General features: G+C 42.0%; 1 protein-coding gene across 1 annotated transcript in view; it reads right to left on the reverse strand.

Moving 5' to 3' along the window:
* atp13a1 (ATPase 13A1) overlaps positions 1–23,217 on the reverse strand; it is a 156,269-nt gene that overhangs the window by 128,860 nt on the left and 4,192 nt on the right. Inside the window, exons 2-5 of the mRNA XM_060854958.1 lie at positions 18,157–18,246; positions 13,411–13,598; positions 11,528–11,600; positions 5,091–5,246 (exon numbers count right to left, since the gene is read on the reverse strand). Of these exons, the coding sequence (XP_060710941.1) occupies positions 5,091–5,246; positions 11,528–11,600; positions 13,411–13,598; positions 18,157–18,246 (507 nt within the window). The remainder of the gene's footprint in view (positions 1–5,090; positions 5,247–11,527; positions 11,601–13,410; positions 13,599–18,156; positions 18,247–23,217) is intronic.

Here is a 23,217-nt window from a genome sequence, read left to right on the forward strand (position 1 = left end):
GGTGATAATGCAGATATTCTGCTGTATCAATACAGGAACTTTCAAGGTGACAGAAGCTATTTTTAATGTTAGTGCTGCTATTGATATCTAAACTGCAATACGTAATTGCTCTTGATAACTACATGGAAAGTATTACAGCTGGTCAGTGGCACACATCACCCTGTAATAAAAATAAATTATGCCTTCTTAATGACCCTTTAACGGAGGGGAAGAGCTACTTTATATCCACCCTGTTTATGCCTCAATCTTATACACACCTCAACCATCTCAGCTCTAAAAAAAAAACCATACCAGGGGAATCCCAGAAATCATCCTGGTCAAATTTCTGAGCATTCCAAAAATTCAATCAAATTTACTAGGCATGACCTCCCGCTGAGAAGGCCATGCTGACGACCTATGATCAAACCTTGTCTCTTCAAGGGAAAATTAGTTCTCGCCTTCAGAAATTTCTCCAACAGGTTTCTTACCGCTGATGTGAGAAATAGTTTTCTGATCTGTCTCCACCACACTTCTTGCTATACAGAACATTAGCTGCCTTCCAGTCCTCTGGCACCTCTCTTGTGGCCAGAGAGAAATGAAACATTTGGGACAGAACCGCTTTTATTTCCCTCCTTAATTTCCCACAACATCCCGGGATACAACTCATCCAGGTCTGGGGATATCTCCATTTTTAATCCTGTCAAATAGCTCCTCACTCCCAGTGTCAATCTGCTCGAGACTCAACAGTACCTCTTCCCAAATTCTGAACCTACATGCTCCTTTGAGCAAGTGTCGTGAAACTTGAAAAGGTACAAGGATGTTGCCAGGAATGGAGAATTTGAGCGATAGGGAGAGGCCGAATAGGCTCGGACTGTTTTCCCTGGCCTGTCAACGGCTCAGGGGTGACCTTTTAGAGGTTTATAAAATCATGAGGGGAATGGACATGGTCGTTTCCCTGAGATGGGGCATCCAGAACTAGAAAGCATAGGTTTAGGGTGAGGGGAAAAAAAAATTTAAAAAGGACCCAAGGTGCAACTTTTTCATGCAGAGGATGGTGAGCGTATGGAATAAGCTGCCAAAGGAAGTGGTGGAAGCAGGTACAATTACAACATTTAAAAGGCATCAGGATGGATAACTGAATAGGAAAGGTTGAGACGGATATGGGCCAAGTGCGAGCAAACGGGATTAGATTAGGTTAGGATACCTGGTCAGCATGGACGAGTTGGACCGAAGGGTCTGTTTCTCTGCTGTATATCTCTGACTATGAAGACGAATATGAAGTACACATTTAACACCTCACCTCTGACTTCACACACAGGCTGCCCCTTAGTCTTTAATGGGTCCTCTCTTTCCTTGGTTATTCTCCTCCCCTCAATAGGAAATATAGAACATAGAACATAGAAGGATACAGCGCAGTACAGGCCCTTCGGCCCTCGATGTTGCGCCGACCGAATCCTACCTAACCTATACTAGCCCAATAACTTCCAAATGCCTATCCAATGCCCGCTTAAATGACCATAAAGGAGAGTTCACCACTGATACGGGCAGGGCATTCCATGAACTCACAACCCGCTGTGTGAAGAATCTACCCCTAACATCTGTCCTATACCTACCACCCCTTAATTTAAAGCTATGTCCCCTAGTAACACCTGACTCCATTAGCGGTAAAAGGTTCTTAGTATCTACCCTATCTAAACCCCTAATCATCTTATACACTTCTATCAGATCTCCCCTAAACCTTCTCTTCTCCAATGAGAACAGCCCCAAGTGCCTCAGCCTTTCCTCATAAGATTTTCCTACCATTCCAGGCAACATCCTGGTAAACCTCCTCTGCACTCGTTCTAAAGCTTCCACATCCTTCCTATAGTATGGCGACCAAAACTGCACACAATACTCCAGATGAGGCCGCACCAGAGTCTTATACAACTGCAACATGACCTCAGGACTCCGGAACTCAATTCCTCTGCCAATAAAGCCCAGTACACCATATGCCTTCCTCACAGCACTATTTACCTGGGTGGCAACTTTCAGAGATCTGTGTACATGGACACCAAGATCCCTCTGCTCATCCACACTACCAAGTAGCCTACCATTAGCCCAGTAATCCATCATCTTGTTATTCCTACCAAAGTGAACGACTTCGCACTTAGCTACACTGAATTCCATTTGCCACATTTCCGCCCAGCTCTGCAACTTATCTATATCCCGCTGTAACCTACCACTTCCTTCCTCACTATCCACAACTCCACCGACTTTTGTGTCATCCGCAAACTTGCTTACCCAGCTTTCAAGTCCTTCCTCTAGATCATTTATAAAGATAACAAAAAGCAATGGTCCCAAAACAGATCCTTGTGGTACACCGCTAGTAACTGCGCTCCAAGATGAACATAATCCATCAACTACTACCCTCTGTCTCCTTCCAGCCAGCCAATTCCTAATCCAAACCTCTAATGTATCCTCAATGCCATACCTCCGAAGTTTTAGCATTAGCCTACCATGGGGAACCTTATCGAACGCCTTACTAAAATCCATATACACAACATCTACTGCTTTACCCTCATCCACTTCCTTGGTCACCTTCTCAAAGAACTCAATAAGGTTTGTGAGGCACGACCTGCCCTTCACAAAACCATGCTGGCTATCCCTGATCACGTTATTCCTACCCAGATGTTCATAAATCTTATCCCTTACCATTCTCTCTAAGACTTTGCCCACCACTGAAGTCAGACTCACTGGCCTATAGTTGCTAGGGCTATCCCTACTCCCTTTCTTGAACAATGGGACCACATTCGCTATCCTCCAGTCCTCTGGTACTATTCCTGTTGACAACGATGACATAAAAATCCAGGCCAATGGCTCTGCTATCTCCTCCCTAGCTTCCCATAGGATCCTGGGGTAAATGCCATCAGGCCCAGGAGACTTATCTATATTCATCCTTTCCAATATTCCCAAAACCTCTTCCCTGCATATTTCCAGGGCATCCATTCTAATTATTTGTGATTCCATATTCACATCAGCAACAGTGTCCTGTTCCTGAGTGAATACTGATGAAAAGTACTGATTTAATGTCTCTCCAATCTCCTCCGCCTCCACACACAACTTCCCACTACTATCCTTGACTGGACCGATACCTACCCTAGTCATCCTTTTATTCTTGACATACCTATAGAAAGCCTTTGGGTTTTCCCTAATCCTACCAGCTAAAGACTTTTCATGTCCCCTTCTCGCTTTTCTTAACTCCCTCTTTAGCTCCTTCCTGGCTACCTTATAACTCTCAATCGCCCCTACTGAACCTTCACGCCTCATCTTTACATATGCCGCCTTCTTCCCTTTCACAAGGGACTCCAATTCCTTACTAAACCACGGCTGCCTCACAAGGCCCTTTACACCATGCCTGACTGGTACATACCTATCGAGGACACGCAGTAGCTGCTCCTTGAACACTCCCCACATCTCATTAGTGTTCTTCTCTTGAAGCCTGTTTTTCCAATCCACACATCCTAAGTCATGCCTCACTGCATCATAATTTCCCTGCCCCCAGCTATAGCTCTTGCCCTGCGGCACACGATTATCCCTCTCCATCACTAAAGTAAAAGTCACCGAGTTGTGGTCACTGTCCCCGAAGTGCTCACCTACCTCCAAGTCCAACACCTGGCCTGGTTCATTACCTAGAACCAAATCCAATATAGCCTCCCCTCTTGTTGGCCTGTCGACATATCTTGGAATTCTCCCTAATTCTGCCCAGTGTTGTTCGTACTGCCTCTTTGCTCTTCTAATTGCTTTTTTGAGATGCCTCCTGCATCTACATTCCACTTGGGCCTCCACTGATTTGCTCCCTTTGTGCCTTGTTAAAAGCCTCTCTCTTTTCCTTCTTATCCAGTCCTACATATTCCTAGACATCCAGGGCTCTCTGGGTGTGTTGCTCCTACATTTCACACAGTGGAACATCTTGGACTTGTGCTCTCCCAATTCCTTTTTGAATGCTGTTCTGCTGCAAATTCACCCGCATGTAGCTGTTCCCAGTCTATTTTGGCCAGATCCTGTCTTGTTTTGATAAAACCTGCCTTCTCCTGAGGCAAAACTATCTTTACAGACTACTTTTTTTCTTTTCTACAGGAAAAATTAAATATTTGGTGTTATGGCTGTTATCACTGAAACTCTCTCCCCACCACAGCCTCATTCCCCAAGTCCAACCTGCACCATCCCTTGTTGAATCTTATACATGTTGACGTAAAAAGCTCTCCTGAATACAGTCCACGAAATCTGCCCTCTTTGAGCCCTTTGGAATATGACTTTCCTAATTAATTTTGGGGAACTTGAATAAATTAATTGCGAGAAGTGGAATGTCCCTAATTACCCCAGTGATGTTTTTAATCCACCTCAATATATCTGCTCCTCTGTCGCTCATGTTTGGTGGCCTATAATACATTTTTAACAGTGTGACTGCTTCTTTTTTATTCCTAAGTTCTACCCACAAACCTCATTTGGAGACTCTTCCGAGATATCATCACTCGTTACCACACAGACTCCTAATTATTAAAATGACACCATATCTTCCTTTACACTCGTCTGGACACACTCAGCATGACTCCTTCACAGTGAGAGAGAAAACTTTATCCCTTTCTCTCTCTCGCTCTGAGTCAAGTAATTAAGAGTTTGATTCTGAACATGGCAACTGTACTCAGATGCTGGATCGGAAGGTTGATTTAGATTGTTTAATGCCTATCGCGCATGAGCTCGCATACACTCATTCCTTGTATGGTACCAACCGGGAACAGAAAAGTGACAGGACCATTTCTATAACACATCACCACTTTACAATGGCAAGTAATTTCACATTGGAATGGAACAGATCTGTAACAATACATCCTGTGCCTGCCCAGGGAATGCTTGATGGTGACTTTGGAACTATAAAATGGAAACACATACTGTCCAGAGTAAATTAGCGCCAAATTAGAGCACTAGAGTAGGAACTGTGCTGCATTTGTCCATATTCTTTTCATCAAAGACTCTTTATACGTACAGGTAAAAGGCTTCCTATTCCTGGCTATTTTCCTGACCTTGAACAACTCGACAGGATACCTGCCAAATTTAAATTTATAAACACCTACCTGGATCATGTAGGGTTTGTTGCCCATTTTCCGAATCTCAGACATGTTCCTCATTTGCTGCTGCACTAGGGAAGCCTCAAAGGCTACCAGCATGAAAAGGGTAAACACGCTATAGTACCAATACTCATCCAAGCACCAGAGACCTACACAGAACACCTGCAGAAATAAAAGGGTACAGAGTAATACTCATCATGGCAAACCCAAGATATAACATTTGGACTGTGGGTTAAAATGAAATCAAGTGTCCTGGATTGTGGAGACAGGAACTGAGCTAGAATTAAGTTTGACAGTGAGAATGGCATCAAATTCAGCCCTTAACACAAACAGCAAGAAGTCACCACAAGATAATTTTGCTTTTATAGAATCATACAGTATAGAATAGGCCTTTTGGCCCATTAGATCTGTACCACCAAAAATACACTATCTACAATAATCCCACTTTCCTGCACTTGGCCTGTAACATTTATTTTAACTGAGAACTATCTTAATTCCTTTACCCTATGCAACACTTGCAATTGCAGTTGTTATGTGGTTGATTAGAAATCAGGCTTTATATGCCTTTCAGACACAATTATTAAAATGATGCACACATACTTAGTTCACAAACAAAATTCCAATTTATTTGAACAAGAGAGAAACTGTTGCCAGCACTGGGGAGGATTACTGGATTCCTCCCAAGAACTTGGACAGGCGGTCTCTCTTTTGGCTTTTTGCTCAATGTGATGGACTCCAACTCAGTTCAGAGGGGCAGGTACTGTCAGATCTGGAATCAATCGTACAGATTGAAGTGCCTTTTTGTAGGGGGAGAAGCATGTCCTGATATAAAACCCTTTTATCTGCTTCCAGCTTTCACTGAGAGCTGAGGATATATCTTGTGTTTTGGATGGCTTCAACTGGGACATTTCTCTTTCATACATGTATGCCCCCAGACAGAATGTCAGCACTGTCTGTGCACTTCAAATACACAGTTTCTTGCACTATAAATAATACACATTACAACCAAATATTGTACAAACACAGTCTAACTGATTTACACTAAAATTTGAGCATTGAAGATCATTATTGTCAAATTAGTGACGAGTGATGCACATTTATGATTACTATCAAGAACAGTGAACTGTCCTCAGAATATCATTCATCTGGCAATAAAGTGAAACTTGTAGCTGAAATGAATGCCATCACAAAGTTAAGATCAATATTATAAATAAATTTTGCTGAGGATCAAACACGAAGTTGAAACATTTGAGGAGAAAAACAAGGGGCAGAGAGGACAATGCATGACAAAGAGAAGTAGTATATTAGGGAGTAAGAGAAACTGAGGATGGCAGATATTGGAGATCAGAGTCCAGAATGTGGTGCTGCAAAAACACAGCAGGGCAGGCAGCATCCAAGGAGCAGGAGAATCAAGCTGGAATGCTGATGAAGGGTTCATGCCCAAAACGTCGAGTCTTCTGCTCCCCGGATGCTATAGTAAAGAGTTCTTTAGAACAAGAGGATACTCAAGAATCTAACTGGGGGAACGGCTAATTTCAGCAAGCTGAAACAAGCCTGGCCCAAGAGGATTGGAAACAAAACAGGAATTGAACTGAAACTGTAATTGAAATGGGAGTACTTCAATGTACATATTATTTGGGGACAGGATAGACATCCTGAGGTAAAGGTAAGGCACCTTCAGCCAGAGATTGAAATAAAAGGTCTGTGACATATGTAAGGTTAATAGTAGTAAGGGTAATAGCAAAGAAACAAACTAAACATAAAAAAGGAGAGAAAATTTTAAGAAAGGAACAGAGAGAGAAAAAGGAGAAAAAGTTAGATCTAACGTAAAAGGCTTTCTATATTAATTCAGGAATAATCTTTTATCCTTGAACACCAAAATAGAGCCACTATGCAGGATTCATAGGCTAGTCCCAGCCTGGGACACCACAGTTTTGCAGACTCACCCCGGGTCTGGTTTATCTTCTTTTACCAATCTTTTCACATCGAGAAGCACTCTTACAATCAAACATCTTTATCACCACAAAATTATCGAGGCTTTTTTAAAAATTTCAATTATTAACCACTACTAAAAAATCACCAGTGTAGTCAATTAGAAACTTACATGCAAAGCCCAAGCAATCAACATGAGGGAAGAGTGGAAAGAGAGCTAAAGTGTGAAATCAAAATGGAGTTGGAAGAGGAACTGGGTCTGCTTTCTTTTTTAAACACATTTTCAGAGATGTTATTACACACCTCTGGAGCAGATTGAACTTGAACCCAGACCTCCTGGTTCAGGAGTAAGGACATATTTACTGTGCCACAACAGCCCCACCCAGGTCTGTTTTTCTTTCATTTAAACTATTTTTCTAAATCAACCTGTTCAGAGATGTCATTACACACCTCGGGAACAGGTGGGACATGAACTTGGGGCACCTGACTCAGGTGTGGAGACACTGGCACTGCACTATGAAATCCCATCTGCATCCGGAGGTGTCATTACATACAAACAAGTGGCGTTTCCCCAATCACCATGACCGTTTATTTTGTTTTTTTTTATTATTAACTGTCATCAGTGCATCACATTTGTAGCCAATTATATATTTACATGCAAACCAACAAAAGCGAGGGAGGGGTTGGCAGAGTGATTAGATTAGATTACTTACAGTGTGGAAACAGGCCCTTCGGCCCAAAAAGTCCACACCGACCCGCCGAAGCGCAACCCACCCATACCCCTACATTTACCCCTTACCTAACACTACGGCCAATTTAGCATGGCCAATTCACCTGACCCGCACATCTTTGGACTGTGGGAGGAAACCGGAGCACCCGGAGGAAACCCACGCAGACACGGGGAGAACGTGCAAACTCCACACAGTCAGTCGCCTGAGTCGGGAATTGAACCCGGGTCTCAGGTTCTGTGAGGCAGCAGTGCTAACCACTGTGCCACCGAGCCGCCCAGTGGGAAGGTATTAAATTAAAATACAGTTGGTTGGGGAGATAAAATACTAACTCCCATGGTTCCCACCTCTCTAAAGGCATTGACAGCATTGGTGGACATTCCTGATGAAGGGTTCCTGCCCGAAACGTTGATTTTCCTGCTCCTCAGATGCTACCTGATCTGCTGTGCTTTTCCAGCACCACTCTAATCTGGACTCTGATCTCCAGCATCTTATAGTCCTCACTTTTGCCACTGCATACTCCCTCGCCAAGGGCACCGAGGCACATGGGTCTACTGTTTTGTTAAACATCCACAAGGAATCTTATAGACAAACCATCTTTCTCTTTCTTTTCAGTATATCCGGAAGTGCTCTTACACACAACTGAACAGCTTTCCCAGCACAAAATGACCATGACAGTTTTTTGCTTTTAACTATTGAACTTAAACCCCTTAAATCACTGTACAGCCATTAAAGATTTACAGGCAAAGCCCATTATGGGACAAGAGTCTGCGTTGTCGATCTTTCCTAAACAATCTGTTCAGAGATCTTATTACACACCTTTGGAGCAGGTGGTATTGAACCCAGACATCCTGGCTCAAGGTAGCGACATTACTACTGTGCCACAACTCCAAGGGTTCTGCTTAATATATTCTTTAAATCAAACAATTTTATGAAACACTCTGCAGTTTGTAAAACTTGAAACTGGGTCTCCTGTTCCAAAGGTAGGGGAATTACCACTGTATGACAAGAGCTGTTGGCTCAGGGTCTGCTTTTTGTTCCCCAATTCAAATGTTTTCTTTATTGAAACAGAATTTGAAGGGTTAGTATTGAAACAATGATACGTTTGGTCACAAGTCCAAATGCAAGCATATTTTTTGCTTAAACTGGAAACCCCTCTTGAATTATGCTCATACAAATTATGCACATTTACAGCACAAGGTCTGATATTGCATCAGTACCAATTCCACAAGCAAGGCATGTTCCTTTGCATTAAACATGCCATAATCTCATAGAAAGCTACAGCAAGGCGATTTTCTAAAGTTTCGGACACTAATGTATTAAATATGTTCAATATTTGAAAATAAAGCCATATGCACCTTAGATGTACCCAACCAGAAAGGTTAGGTAGAGTACAATGGGTGTGGGTGTTATCTTGAAATTCCTGTATTAGTTCCCGCAGGTGCTGCAGAATATTTTATTTGCTTTTTATATTGCATAGAATGTAGAACATAACACCACAGTAATGTTGCCCTCGATGTTGTGCTGTCCTGTGAAACCACCACCTTTTGGCCAGCCAACGTCTGATCCAAACTGCCAAATCACCCTCAATCCCCAACCTCCATATTTTGTGCAATATCCTACCGTGGTGAACCTTTTCAAATGCCTTACTGAAATCCATATACATCACATCAACCACTTTACCCTCATCCACCTGTTTGATCACCTTCTCAAAAAACTCAATAAAGGTTTGAGAGGCACAACCTACCCTTCACAAAAAAATGGTGTTGACTATCCCTAATCAACTTATTCCTTTCTTGATGATTATAAATCTTCTCTCTTATAACCTTTTTCATCACTTTACCCACAACAAAAGTAAGGCTCACTGGTCTATAATTATTAGGTTTCTCTTTACACCCCTTCTTGAACAAAGTTCATGTTGCATTATTTCAAAGTCCATCTGCTTTCTAGGTGCAGTAGGTAAACCATCATCCTTTCCTTTCCATTTACCTTTTCTGACCAGCCCGTTTTCGATTACCATGGGTTATTCTGTCTATCCCCTCAACAATCGTTGCTGCCACAGCCGAGTCCACTCCTACCTGAAGACCACCGCTGGTGTAAGGGTCTGCTTTATAAAGGACTTGGGTGAAGAGTGGTGAGCTGGTCATTCCTCATTACCAAGGGAACTCATGTTCATCAGTTCCATAGGGAGATGAATTAGTGATTTGCCATGGGGCTTAAATGAGTTATCACAGTTCCCAAAAGTACTTTTTTCATGAACACAAATGGTAAAATAGTCAAAAGGAACCCATTATGGACCAGAAAGGAGAATTCCTGGAGATCAAGGACACAGCTAAGGCACTAAGTAGAAGTAGTAAAGGAGGAGGTAGTAGCAGCACTGGATAGGACAAAAATAGATACAACTGCTTAATCTATTAGCAGTACTTATGAATAACTTTACTTATTGGAGCAAATCAAGAGGAGATGGGATGATGTTCTATGGTGTTCTATGAAGTTTTTACACATTAAGTACAGAGAAACTGTTCACATGTAGAGATAGGCTGGTAACTAGAGGACTGTAGATTTAAGATGATTGACAAAAGATTCAAATGCAATATGAAGAAACCCTTCATTTGCAGTGTGGCTTTGATGGGCTGTCTGAAAGGATAATGGAAGCCAACTCAAATAATCAAAGTGAAGTGGATAAACACCAGAAGAGAAAAATTCACATGACAGCTCTGCCAAAGGGCCAACACAGCGACGATGGACTGAACATGTTTCAACTCTATCATTGCATAGTTCAAAGAGATATCCCAAAACGAGCCCTTAAGGAATCAATATGGTCATACGACAAATTAATAGCAAGATGGGAAGTAGGAACATCCAAATGTATTAACTTCATTACTTTTTGTTTAAAGGTTTTGCTTCTCTTTGCTTCCTGATTTTTGATGAGTGTTATGGCCATTCCTGACTGGTTAAATCTCGAAGTGCAATGATCCTTGGAGATGAGTTTTCAGAATGAGATAGCCTACTGAAGGAATTCACCCAGATAATTCTTGTAGCATTACAAATCATTATATTCATGAAAAAGTAGAAAAAAAACTCCCCATTTCCATAACCACAGAAGTAGAATTATATCAACTGCTATTCAACACCACCATAAATCACAGATTTTCAGAAGCTATTTTACTAGTTATCATTCAATTAGTTTTGTTTTGATAGAATCACAACAATTCCTAAATATTCTGTTCTCCTGTGTCCAACACAAGGGTAGCTTTGAAACACGCAAGATTAGACAAAGCTGCAAACTATCTGCATGGTTTTCCAAGGTCCAGAGCCTTGTAGTTTCAACAATGCTAAAGCTACAACTCCCTCAACCAGAATTTCCCAACAAGAGATCAAAAACAAAACCTTTTCCACCTATCCTCCAACACTGATCTTCATGGTGCATTGAATAACCAGCTAACATTAGCAAAGTGAAATCTGTAAATATAGAAAACTCAATCAAAATGAATCAACAGATTAACTAATAATTTCTCTCATTAAACCTATGGGATCTTACTGGTCACAGAATAGTTGCCACGTAATTTTCACAACATAATATACTTTATATTTCAAATTAATTAATGGTTCTGAAAAAATGTGATCACTATGAATCATTAGCTCTACTGCTCTCTCCAGAGGTGCTCTGTTACCTGATTTAATCTAAACTTTTCTGATTCAGATTTTCAGCATTTGCAGTATCTTGCTTTCCCAATCTACCTAATGTGTTCTGAGATTCTAGAAAGAGGATATGACACTTACCTGGAAGACAAAGAAAGGAGCGGTAGCTCTCTCTTTGAAGAGTTGCATGAATTCAGGAACCACCATTTCAGCCCTGATAAATAAACACATGCTCCTGTTAGAGCCATAAGAACCACACTATGTGTGAGGATACATTGGACAACTTTAACACTGTGGATGTACATTACTAGTCAGTGTTACAGAAACAACGACTTGCTTTGGTGATTTCTAAAATAATTCTTTATTGCTAAAAGGGCTGGAAAAAACATGCAATCTGCAAGTGTCCCAGGCTGACAGGGGAACTAACCCAATGGCAACTAACAAATTTGAAATACAGATTAGACAACATTGCCAGGCTGGGACAGGCACAGGAGAAGAGAGTTTTGAGGGAATTGTTGCGAATCTGACAAAACCCACCATGTGCCACTTAGCTGATTGCTCAAAGATGTATATAGTTCGACAGTGCAAAAAGCGCTTTGCTAAAACCAGATGAACGGAGATCAGGAGAATTCTTTAAAATAAAAACACAGTTATAATGAACTGAAATGCACTACCAGAAAAGGGTTATAGAAAATCATACAGTAAGAGACGTGCTGCCCTGATTTGCCCAACCAAAACAAAGCACCTCACATTTATTTAGATTAAACTCCACCTGCCACTCCTTGGCCCATCTGATCAAGGTCCCATTGTACAGAGGTAACTTTCTTCGCTGTCCACTACACAACCAATTTTGGTGTCAACTCCAAACTTACTAACCTTACCTCTTCTATCCACATCCAAATCGTTTATATAAATGACAAAATGCAACAAACCCAGCACCAACCCTTGCAGCACACCATTGGCCACAGGCCTCCAGTCTGAGAAACAACCCTCCACCACCACCACCACCCCCCTCGATCTCACTTTCAAGCCAATTTTGTCTCCAAACGGTTTGTGCTCCCCCTATTCCATGTGATTTAACTTGGTTAACCAGTCTACAATATAGAACCTTGTCAAACACCTTATTGAAGTCCACTGCTCTGCTTTCATCAACACTCTTTGTCACTCCTTCAAAAGAAAACTCAATCAAATTCATGAGACACTATTTCCCATGCACAAAGCCATGCTAAGTTTCCCTAATCAGTCCTTGTCTTTCCAAATACATGTGAATCCTGTCCCTCACTATCCTCTCCAACAACTTGCCCACCACTGACGTTAGGCTCACCAGTCTATAAGCTCCCTGGCTGCTCCTTCCCTCCTTTCTTAAATAATGGCACATTAGCCAACCTCTAGTCTTTCAGCACCTCACCTGTGGCTTTTGCTAGCTTCCAAAGTTCCGAGTTACGATCAATCCGATCTTAGAGATTTATCGATCTTTATGCATTTTAAGACATTCTCCTCTGTATTATGGACAATTTTCAAGTGGTAGGAGATTTGATGATAACTTTCAAAAGGGAATTGGAAATAAACTTGAAAAGGAGCAATCTGAAGGGCTTTGAGGGGAAGCATGGAGGTATAGAGCTAATTGGATAGTTCTTTCAAAAAAGCTGACACAGCTCTGAAGGGACAAATAGCGTCCTTTTATGGAATTACAGTCTACATTTTAGGTACATTCTTTCTGCGCTGGGCCAATATTTTTATTTGGCTCAATATCAAAACATCATTTTTCTCACCGTATGAATCCTATGTTTGAATGAAGATCATCAACAATAAGCTCAGTCAATTGATTTCCTATGGTACTGCCTTTCAGCAGAATTCTTCACCATAATGAGCACAAAAGTATTGATACAGAAATTAAACTTAAAAATAACACATGCAAGCTATCAAAATCATTAGTTTTAGAGATGAAGAAACCTTTATAGTTGATTGAGGGGGAGAATGGCACCATCCTTCCTGACAATGAATACCTGAGCTGCAGTACATACTTGTTTGAACCATATTTCCTTTCTGCTGTTGCGAGCTCCTTCTCATCCTGGAACCCTTTGGCACCCTGGTAGAACTGGAGTTGTAAATTCACTGGGAAAGCCACTGGGCAGAACTCTTCCTCATTTTCATCAAACCAGTACTTAATCTTCTGAAACTCAAAAGAGATGGTTTTCTGCTGGTGCTCATCCTGCACAGGAGAGAGAGAAATCAGCTTAAAGCACCAATACAAGAACATCGCAATTCAGAGCTCCAGCAAAAGGGGCTATCTGGTTCATTGAGCTAGAAGTCTAAATCACCAACAGGAACTGACGTCTAATCCCTCAGTTTAATACAACATTATATTGTGAATTCAATAATGTCCTTCAGTTTAACACCACTACTTGGTAGGTTACTTAATTTAATATTTTTGAACATGTACCTTAAAATTTACTTCCCCCACATGTAAATTTTCTCTGAATTTTCTGAATTAAATTTTACTGGTATAACAGTAACAATTTCATAGAACATAAAGGCACAGTACAGACCCTTCAGCCCTTGATGTTGCGCTGACCTGTGGAACCAATGCGAAGCTCATCTAACCTACCCTACTCCACTTACATCCATCTGTTTATCCAATGACCATTTAAATGCGCTTAAAGTTGGCAAGTCCACTCTAGTTGCAGGCAGGCTGTTCCGCGCTCCTACTACAAGTAAAGGAACTACCTCTGACATCTGTCCTATATCTATCAACACTCAATTATAAGCTATGTCCCCTCATGCTAACCATCACTATCCGAGGAAAAAAGCTCTCACTGTCCACCCTATCTAACCCTCTGATTATCTTACGTGTCTCAATTAAGTTACCTCTCAACCTTCTTCTCTCTAACGAACACAGGCTCAATTCCCTCAGCCTTTCCTCATAAAACCTTCCCTCCATACCAGGCAACATCCTAGTAAATGTCCTCTGATTCTTTGCAAAGCTTGCACACCCTTCCTATCAAATTCTCAAAGTGCAGCCGCACCACAGTTTTGTACAGATGCAACATGTCCTCATGGCTTCAAAACTCAATCCCTCTACCAATAAAAACAAACACACTGTATTGCCTTCTTAACAACCCCATCAAACTGGGTGGCAACTTTCAGGGATCTATGTACGTGGACACAGTGATCTCTCTGCTCTCTGCCATTAGCCCAGTACTCTATTTCTGTTGCTCCTTCCAAAGTGAGTCGCCTCACACTTTTCCACATTAAACTCCCTTTGCCACCTCTCAGCCCAGCTCTGCAGCTCATCTTGTGTCCCTCCGCAACATCCTTCGGCATTATCCACAACTCCACTGATATTAGCGTCATCCGCAAATTTACTAATCCAGCCTTCTATGCCCTCATTTAGGTCATTTATAAAAATGACAAACAGCAGTGGCCCCAGAATAGTAATTGAACTTCATGATGAACATTTCCCAACCACCACCCTGTCTTCTTTCAGCTAGCCAATTTCTGATCCAAACCGCTAAATCACCCTCAATCCCCAACCTATGTATTTTGTGCAATAGCCTACCACGGGGAACCTTATCAAACGCCTTACTGAAATCCATACACACTATATCCTCATTCACCTGTTTGGTCACCTTCTCAAAAAACTCCATAAGGTTTGTGAGGCATGACCTACATTTCACAAAACTGTGCTGACTATCCCTAATCAACTTATTCCTTTCTGGATGATTATACACTTTTCCAACACTTTGCCCACAACCGAAATAAGGCTCACTGATCTATAATTACCAGGGTTGACTCTACTCCCCTTCTTGAAGAAAGGGACAACATTTGCTATCCTCCAATCTTCTGGCACTATTCCTACAGACAATGACAGCATAATGACCAAAGCCAAAAGCTCTGCAATTTCCTCCTTGGCTTCCCAGAGAATTCTCAGATAAACCCCATCCCCCAGGGGGCAAATGTATTTTAACACTTTCCAGCATTGCTAGCCCCATCTCCTTGTGAACCTCAATACCATCTAGTCTAGTGGCCTATATCTCAGTATTCTCCTTGACAACATTTTTTCCAGTGTGAATACTGATGAAAAGTATTAATTCAGCGCATTTCCTACCTCCTCGGATTCCATGCACAACTTCCCACTACTGTCCTTGATTGGCCCTAATCTTACTCTAATCAGTCATTCTTTTATTCCTGATTTGGAGATGCTGGTGTTGGACTGGGGTATACAAAGTTAAAAATCACAACACCAGGTTATAGTCCAACAGGTTTAATTGGAAGCACACTAGCTTTCAGAGCAACGCACCTTCATCAGGTGATTGTCACACAACACCAGGTTGTCACATTCACCTGATGAAGGAGCATCGCTCCGAAAGCTAGTGTGCTTCCAATTAAAGCTGTTGGACTATAACCCGGTGTTGTGTGATTTTTAACTTTTTATTCCTGATATACCTACAGAAAGCTTTAGGGTTTTCCTTGATCCCATCTGCCAACAACTTCTCATGTCCCCTTCCGACTCTTCTTAGCTCTCTTTTTAGATCCTTCCTGGCTCGATTGTAACTCTCAAATGCCCTAACTGAGCCTTCACGTCTCATCCTAACACAAACCTTCTTGTGGGTGGCACGGTGGCACAGTGGTTAGCACTGCTGCCTCAGCGCCAGAGACCCGGGTTCAATTCCCACCTCAGGCTCCCCGTGTCTACATGGGTTTCCTCCGGGTGTTCCGGTTTCCTCCCACAGTCCAAAAATGTTCAGGTTAGATGAATTGGCCATGCTAAATTGCCTGTACTGTTGTTAGGTGAAGGGGTAAATGTAGGGGAATGGGTCTGGGTGGGTTGCGTTTCGGCAGGTCGGTGTGGAGTTGTTGGGCCGAAGGGCCTGTTTCCACACCATAAGTAATCTAATTCCTCTTGAGATTCAACATGTTTAAGTTAACCATGGCTCCCTCGCTTGACCACTTCCTCCCTACCTGACAGGTACATACTTATCAAGGACCCACAGTAGCTGTCCCTTGAACAAGCTCCAATTTCAATTGTTCCCATCCCCTTCAATGACTGCAAAACCAATGTTTCTCTAAACCTTCCTCAGTGCTTACACACTTATTGCTTTGTGTGGCAGTCTGTCTCCTTTGCAATGAATGAATATCTCCACAAAATTCAGTGTGATTTCAGTGAAGGCTGATGTGCACTGTAAGCTCAGTATAAGCTTTGTACTCATACCAACATTTTGTTTGCAGACTAAATGGTTTGTCAATACACAGTTTGATCAAACAATTGGACTCTAACTGACTACCTGGGCTCATTAACTGTTATGGAGTTATACAGCATGGAAATAGGCTTTTTTAGCCCAAACTGGTCCATGCTGGCCAGAGTGCCCACTCAGCTAGTTCCAACTGCCCACATTTGGCCCATATCTGTCAAAATCATTTCCATCTATGTTAGTATCCAAATGATTTTTAAACGTTGCTATGGTACCTGCCTCAACAACTTTCTCTGGCAGCCTATTCCATATATGCATTACTCTCTGCCTGAAGGAGCTCCTCAGATCCTTCTTAAACCTTCCCCTTCTCAACTTAAACCTATGCCCTCTAGTTTTCAACGCCCCATCCCTGGTAAAAAGACTATATGCATTTATCCTATCTATGCCCCTCATGATTTTATACACCCCTTATTCTCCTACATTCCAAGGAATAAAATCCTATCTTAGCCAACCTCTCCCTATAACTCTGGCAACATCCTCGTAAATTTTCTTTGTAGTCTTTCCAGTTTAACTATGTCTTTCCTATCAAACTGTTGAACTTTATGGTCGTGTGATATTTTTTCTACCTCAGTAGTAAAATAGCAACACTGCACTGTAATTTCCAATTTTTTTTTAATCTAGTGATCGAAGATCAAAATATTCATGTGGGTAACTTTAAACTGTACTAAAAGTACTTGCAAGAAGTATAGACAACTAAAGTGTCTCAGCTGCATTAACAAACTCTGAGCCACCTGTGTTAAAACAAAGGTTTCACTTTAAATGAAATGAAAACAGAAAATGCTGGAAAAGCTCAGCAGATCTGGAAGCATTTGAGGAGAGTTTGGATGAAATGTCATGATCTGAAATGTTAACCATATATCATTTTCCAAGGATGCTGCCTGATCTGATGAGCATTGCCATTATTTTCTCATTTCTATTTCAAATTACTAGCATTTTTCATAATCTGTATTGATTGCATTTTAACTGGCCATTAGTGCCAGAATTTATGGAAGCTTTAGAGTCATAGGTATCTATGAACAGAAAAAGGACCTTTGTCCCATTGCATCTACACCAGCTGTAAATCACTACTAGCTATGATAAGCCTATTTTTCAGCACTTGGCTCATAACCTTGAAGGCCTTGGCATTTTAAGTTGATATCTAAATACTCCCTTGCACACATCTCCCTTTACTGTCCCAGAATCACCCACTTCTGACGTTTACGATAGCATCTGTCCTTTAAGTCACTCCTTCGTCTCCATCCTTTGATACTTTCACTCTCTGCACCCTTTGCTGTAGTCATCATTTGCTTAGACACAACTCATCTCCTAAATCTGACAATCGAAATGTTCAACTGTTTCTATCTGCAGATGCTGCCTAACCTGCTGAGCATTTTCCAGCATTTCTGGTTTTACTTAGATTTGCAGCATCAGCAGTATCCTGCTTTTGTAATTTAAATGGTGTTGGGTTTCCTGGACACAGAAGCACTCCGGCCTTGTGTGTAACTGAAGAGCTCCTACTGGCAGGCATCTGCTGCGTACCTGGTCATGCAGAAGTGGCACAAGTTCAGGGGAGCCATTGTTGGGTGTAGGAACAACCTTGGCCCAGGTTGCTTTGAAGGGGTTGGACTCCTGCAGAACATGAAAACAAAACAGATTATAATCCAGACACATTTGAATTTTCCTGTACACCCATATCAAGACAATATTTGGGAAACACCACAAAGCCCACAGCAATTTCAAGCTTTAAGATGCGCAAACATTTTTTTAAAATAGCGACCCAAGGTCTTTTTTGTTATATGATCCATAATACAGCTTGGTACAATCTCCATCCATTCATCAGATGCATTAGCAATAAATTGATGTTAGTACCACACATGGTGGATGATAAACTCATGAAAAGTTATAACAATGAACAAACTCCTGTAGTTGTTAAATGTGCAAAGGAATTCCACAAGTTAGTACCCTCAGTGAAAAAATTACTCTGATTCAAATGTACAACTCCTTATTCTGAGATTATGCCCTCTGGCGTGAGACTCTCCCACAGGTTATATACAATACAACCTTTCGGTATCTGCCCTGACAGGTGCCCTAAGTATGTTTCAATAAGGTTACCTCATTCTTCTTTATTCCAATGACTGCAAGTCCAATCTACTCAACTTTTCCTCAAGGGAGTTCCACCACACGTAGTGAACCTTTTCTGACTCCAATGCCATATCTTTCCTCAGAAAAGGGGCCCGAACTGTTCATAATATTCTAGCTGTGGCCTGACTAGTGCTTTATATGGCTTTACCAAAACCTCCTTACTTTTCTACACCATTCCCTTTGAATGGAAGCACAGAATTCAATTGGCTTTCCTCAAAAAGCTAGCATCAAAGTTCCATATGATCCAGTTAACACTGGTCTTCTCTCCACAAATGCTGCCACACTTGCTGAATTTCTCCAGCACTATACCTCATTTTTTTAGATTACTTACAGTGTGGAAACAGGCCCTTCGGCCCAACAAGTCCACACCGATCCGCCGAAGCGCAACCCACCCATACGCCTACATATACCCCTTACCTAACACTACGGCCAATTTAGCATGGCCAATTCACCTGACCCGCACATCTTTGGACTGTGGGAGGAAACCGGAGCACCGGAGGAAACCCACGCAGACACGGGGAGAACGTGCAAACTCCACACAGTCAGTCACCTGAGTCGGGAATTGAACCCAGGTCCCTGGCGCTGTGAGGCAGCAGTGCTAACCACTGTGCCACCGTGCCGCCTTGTAAGTGGTCATTCTTAGAATGAACTAGAACAGCAAGAGTGTAAATGGTGTGGTTTATCCTGATGACAGATGGAAAGATGGAGTCAGTAACAGAGAGCTGAGGTTTTGATTTCAAAGACCTTATTGTTAACACTCAATTGAGAGAAAGTTTCACTGAACTAGCCTAAATACTGGACACAGTCTGGCAATTTTGAAACAGTGGAGAGAGCTGAGCCATGTATGAGGTAGAGCTGGTGATGATGCGTTTTCAGCTAATGTCAGTGAACACTTAAGTAGATGAGAAATATAAAGCAGCAATAAGGATAGATCTTTGGGGGTCACCAGAGGTAACTGGGCAGAAGAGGACAAAGAACAGGTGATTATTTGACTGTGAAGAGACAGGTAAGAATGAAACTACAGGAGTGCAGACCCACTCAGCTGGATATAGGATGGTGTGTTCAACTGTGTCAAATGTTGCAGGTACTCTGAAAAGGGAAAAAAGTGGTAACTTAGGAGAATGAAGGGGAATCTCAGACACCTATAAAACTCCAACAGGACTGGACAGATTAGATGCAGGAAGAATGTTCCCATTGGTGGGGGAGTCGAGACCGGGGATCACAGTCTAAGGATACAGAGTAAACTAATAAGGACCAAGATGAGGAGAAATTTCTTCATCCAGAGAGTGATGGCCTATGGAATTTTCTGCCCCAGAAAGAAACTGAGGCCAAAGCACAATGTTTTCCAAGAGATAGATAGACTTAGCTCCTAGGACTGAAGAATCAAAAAGGCTACAGGGAGAAAGTAGGAACAGGGTACTGAGTTGGGTAATCAGCCACAATGACATCAGTGACGAAACAGGCTAGAAGAGCTGAATAACCTACTCCTACTTTCTAACGTTTACCTTTGTCACAATGTGCCATTTCTGGCAAGGAGAAGTGCTGTTTCACTTCCGTGGCAGGAGCAAAAGCAGAAACCTACTGGGAGGAATTCAAATGCGGGCTTTAGGGAGAAATGGTCACAAAATGAGACAACAATACACAAGGAAACTGGAGAGATGAGGAAAGGTGAAAGTGAGAATCTTCAAGGTTGGATTAAGCACTGAAACTACATGGGAGCAGTGCACAAATTCATCCTGCAAAATCCCACAAGCTCGCATAAAAATTCAACAACTGGGGCAAGCAATCAGGGTAAAGATCTTCTCAACCCAGTGTAAAATGGACAGAATCTGAAGGAGTTTGCCTAATAAAATCAAAACATGGGAGAGAGCCAGATCATGAATGGATACACAAGCAGTTTGACAAGTAAGTGCTGGCATTGAGAAAACAAACCTCCTTTGGTTGCCTTTTGCCAAGGTTGGCAGTGCAGTACAGAAGCACTTCACAGGAGGCTCTCAAGCACTGAGGATGCCACGTAGGCAGGAGACAAAACATCTGCAGCACAAATTCCCAGCTAGGCGAACAGAACCACAACAACGAGCACCCGAGCTACAAATCTTCTCACAAACTTTGAAGTGCAGTTTTTGCTTGTTCCAGAAAAGGGATGAATAGGGTGAAAAGAGTAAAAAGGGGTAGAAGCAGCCTCCATGGGGTCTCAAGGAGGTAAAAGGAGAAAAGTAGGATATTGGGAAGAGGGAGCTGCAACAGGGCTAGGCGAGGAAACTGCAAGAAAGAACTGTCAATCAAGGAATACCCAGCTAATGGGACCCAGGAATAAATGAAATCAGTGAGGTCATGAATTCCTTGCTGATAATGAACTATCTACTTTAAGGCATATGGTGTGGTGGTGGTAACAGACCCCCATGACAGATAACAAAATTTAAATTGAATCAAAATCTAGTATAAAAAGCTAGTCTAACGGTGATCATGACGACTTTTATTGATTCCTGTGAAACCCATCAGGTTCACAATTGCCCTTTAGGGAGAGAATCTCCCATCTTTACCTGATCTAGCCTACATGCGACTCCAGACTCTCAACAATGAGCCACTAAAAAACTGTTCGCCAAGCAATCAGGGATAGATAATAAACGCTGGTCTGGCCAGTGAAGCTCATTAAAGAGTTGAAAAAACATTCACAAACTACTATTTTCAGAAAAAATGCAGTAGCGGATGAAGGACTGCTGAAGGGCTTATGTCCGAAGTGTCAATTCTCCTGTTCCTCGGATGCTGCCCCACCTGCTATGCTTTTCCAGGGCCACACTTTTCGACTCAGGAAAAATGCAGTCAATGTTACTTCAATGAAGTGAAAAATGTTAAATCAAAATCTAGTATTAAAAAAGGTACAATGAATAGGGTTGTAATTGCCTAGATTAAAAAGTCAAATGACACCAGGTTATAGTCCAACAGGTTTATTTATGAGCATGTTTGTGTCCATACCTGTGTGTGTATGTATGCTCAAGACAGCGAAAGGGGTAGGGAGAGGGGTTTGTGACATCATGAATTTCTGACAGAAACTCAGCACCCACAAACCAATAGAAACTGGAACACTCCTCATCACAATGGACTTTTAGGCACTCTATACCAGCATTGCTGTAACAGCCTCAAGCTCAATACCAACAACTGCCAATTTCCAGACACCACCATACAGGTCATCCACTTCATCCTCAACCACAATATCGCCACCTTTGACAATCAGTTCTTCATTCAGTCACGAGACAGTCATAGAGAACAGATTCACATCCCAATATGCCAACATTTTCATGGACAAGTTTGAACAAGACTTCTTCACTACACAGCATCTCCAACCAGCGCTAATTACCAGATACAATATCGACATTTTTTTCCTTTGGTCTCATAGTGAGGAGTCACTGAAACAACTACATAGTGATATCAAAAAGTTTTACCCCACCATGACTTACCAAGAACTACTCTTTACAAACAGCCTGCTTCTTGGAGACACGCATCTCCAAAGACCGACACCTCAACACCAAACTACCATAAGCCTACGGTAACCTCATGATACTACACTTCGAGCTTCTACCAAAAATATATTAAAACTGCCATCCCCTACAAACAACCCTGATCACGTAAATGCATCGGACACTTGATGATGTTGAACAATGCATTCACAAGAACAGGATGCGATGCTCAACTCATCAATTGCCAATTCCTTCTTGCCGCAATGAAAAACCGTAAGACCTCAGAAGGCAAATATGGGATACGACCGAAAGGGCATCCTTCATCATCCAATACTTCCCTGGAATGGAGGAACTATGCATGTTCTTCGCAGCCTTCAACATATCATCGACGGTGACAAATACCTAGCCACAATCTTCCTTATGCCTCCATTTCTTGTCTTCAAATGACCACTTAACCTTAAACAGACCATTGTGCATAATAAAAACTACCCAGCCTTCAGGACAACATTGATCACAACACCACACAACCCTGCTAAGGCAACCTCTGCAGGACATGTCAGATCATAGACATGGATGCTACTGTCACACATAGAAACATTACCCATCACATACACGGCAGGTACACATGTGACTCGGCCACTGTCATCTATCTTATATGATAGCAAGGTATATTGGCAAGACCATACAGTCACTATGATAAAGGATGAATGTACACCACACAATGATCAAACACACGGTGGAGAACACTTCGGTAGTTCATGACATTCAGCCTCCAATCTTTGGGTGATCATCCTCCAACATGGACTTTGAGACATGCAACAACGCAAAATCACTGAGCAGAGGCTGACAGTTAAGTTCCATACTCCCCCCATATACATATACATACACACACACACACACACACACACAATGCTCTCCCTCTCATGCATGCACCGTCACATACATGCTCTCCCTCTTGCACACACATGCTGGGGGGAATTATTTCATTCAAGATTCTTTT

The sequence above is a fragment of the Hemiscyllium ocellatum genome, chromosome 45, assembly GCF_020745735.1.
Source record: "Hemiscyllium ocellatum isolate sHemOce1 chromosome 45, sHemOce1.pat.X.cur, whole genome shotgun sequence".
Classification (NCBI taxonomy): domain Eukaryota; kingdom Metazoa; phylum Chordata; class Chondrichthyes; order Orectolobiformes; family Hemiscylliidae; genus Hemiscyllium; species Hemiscyllium ocellatum.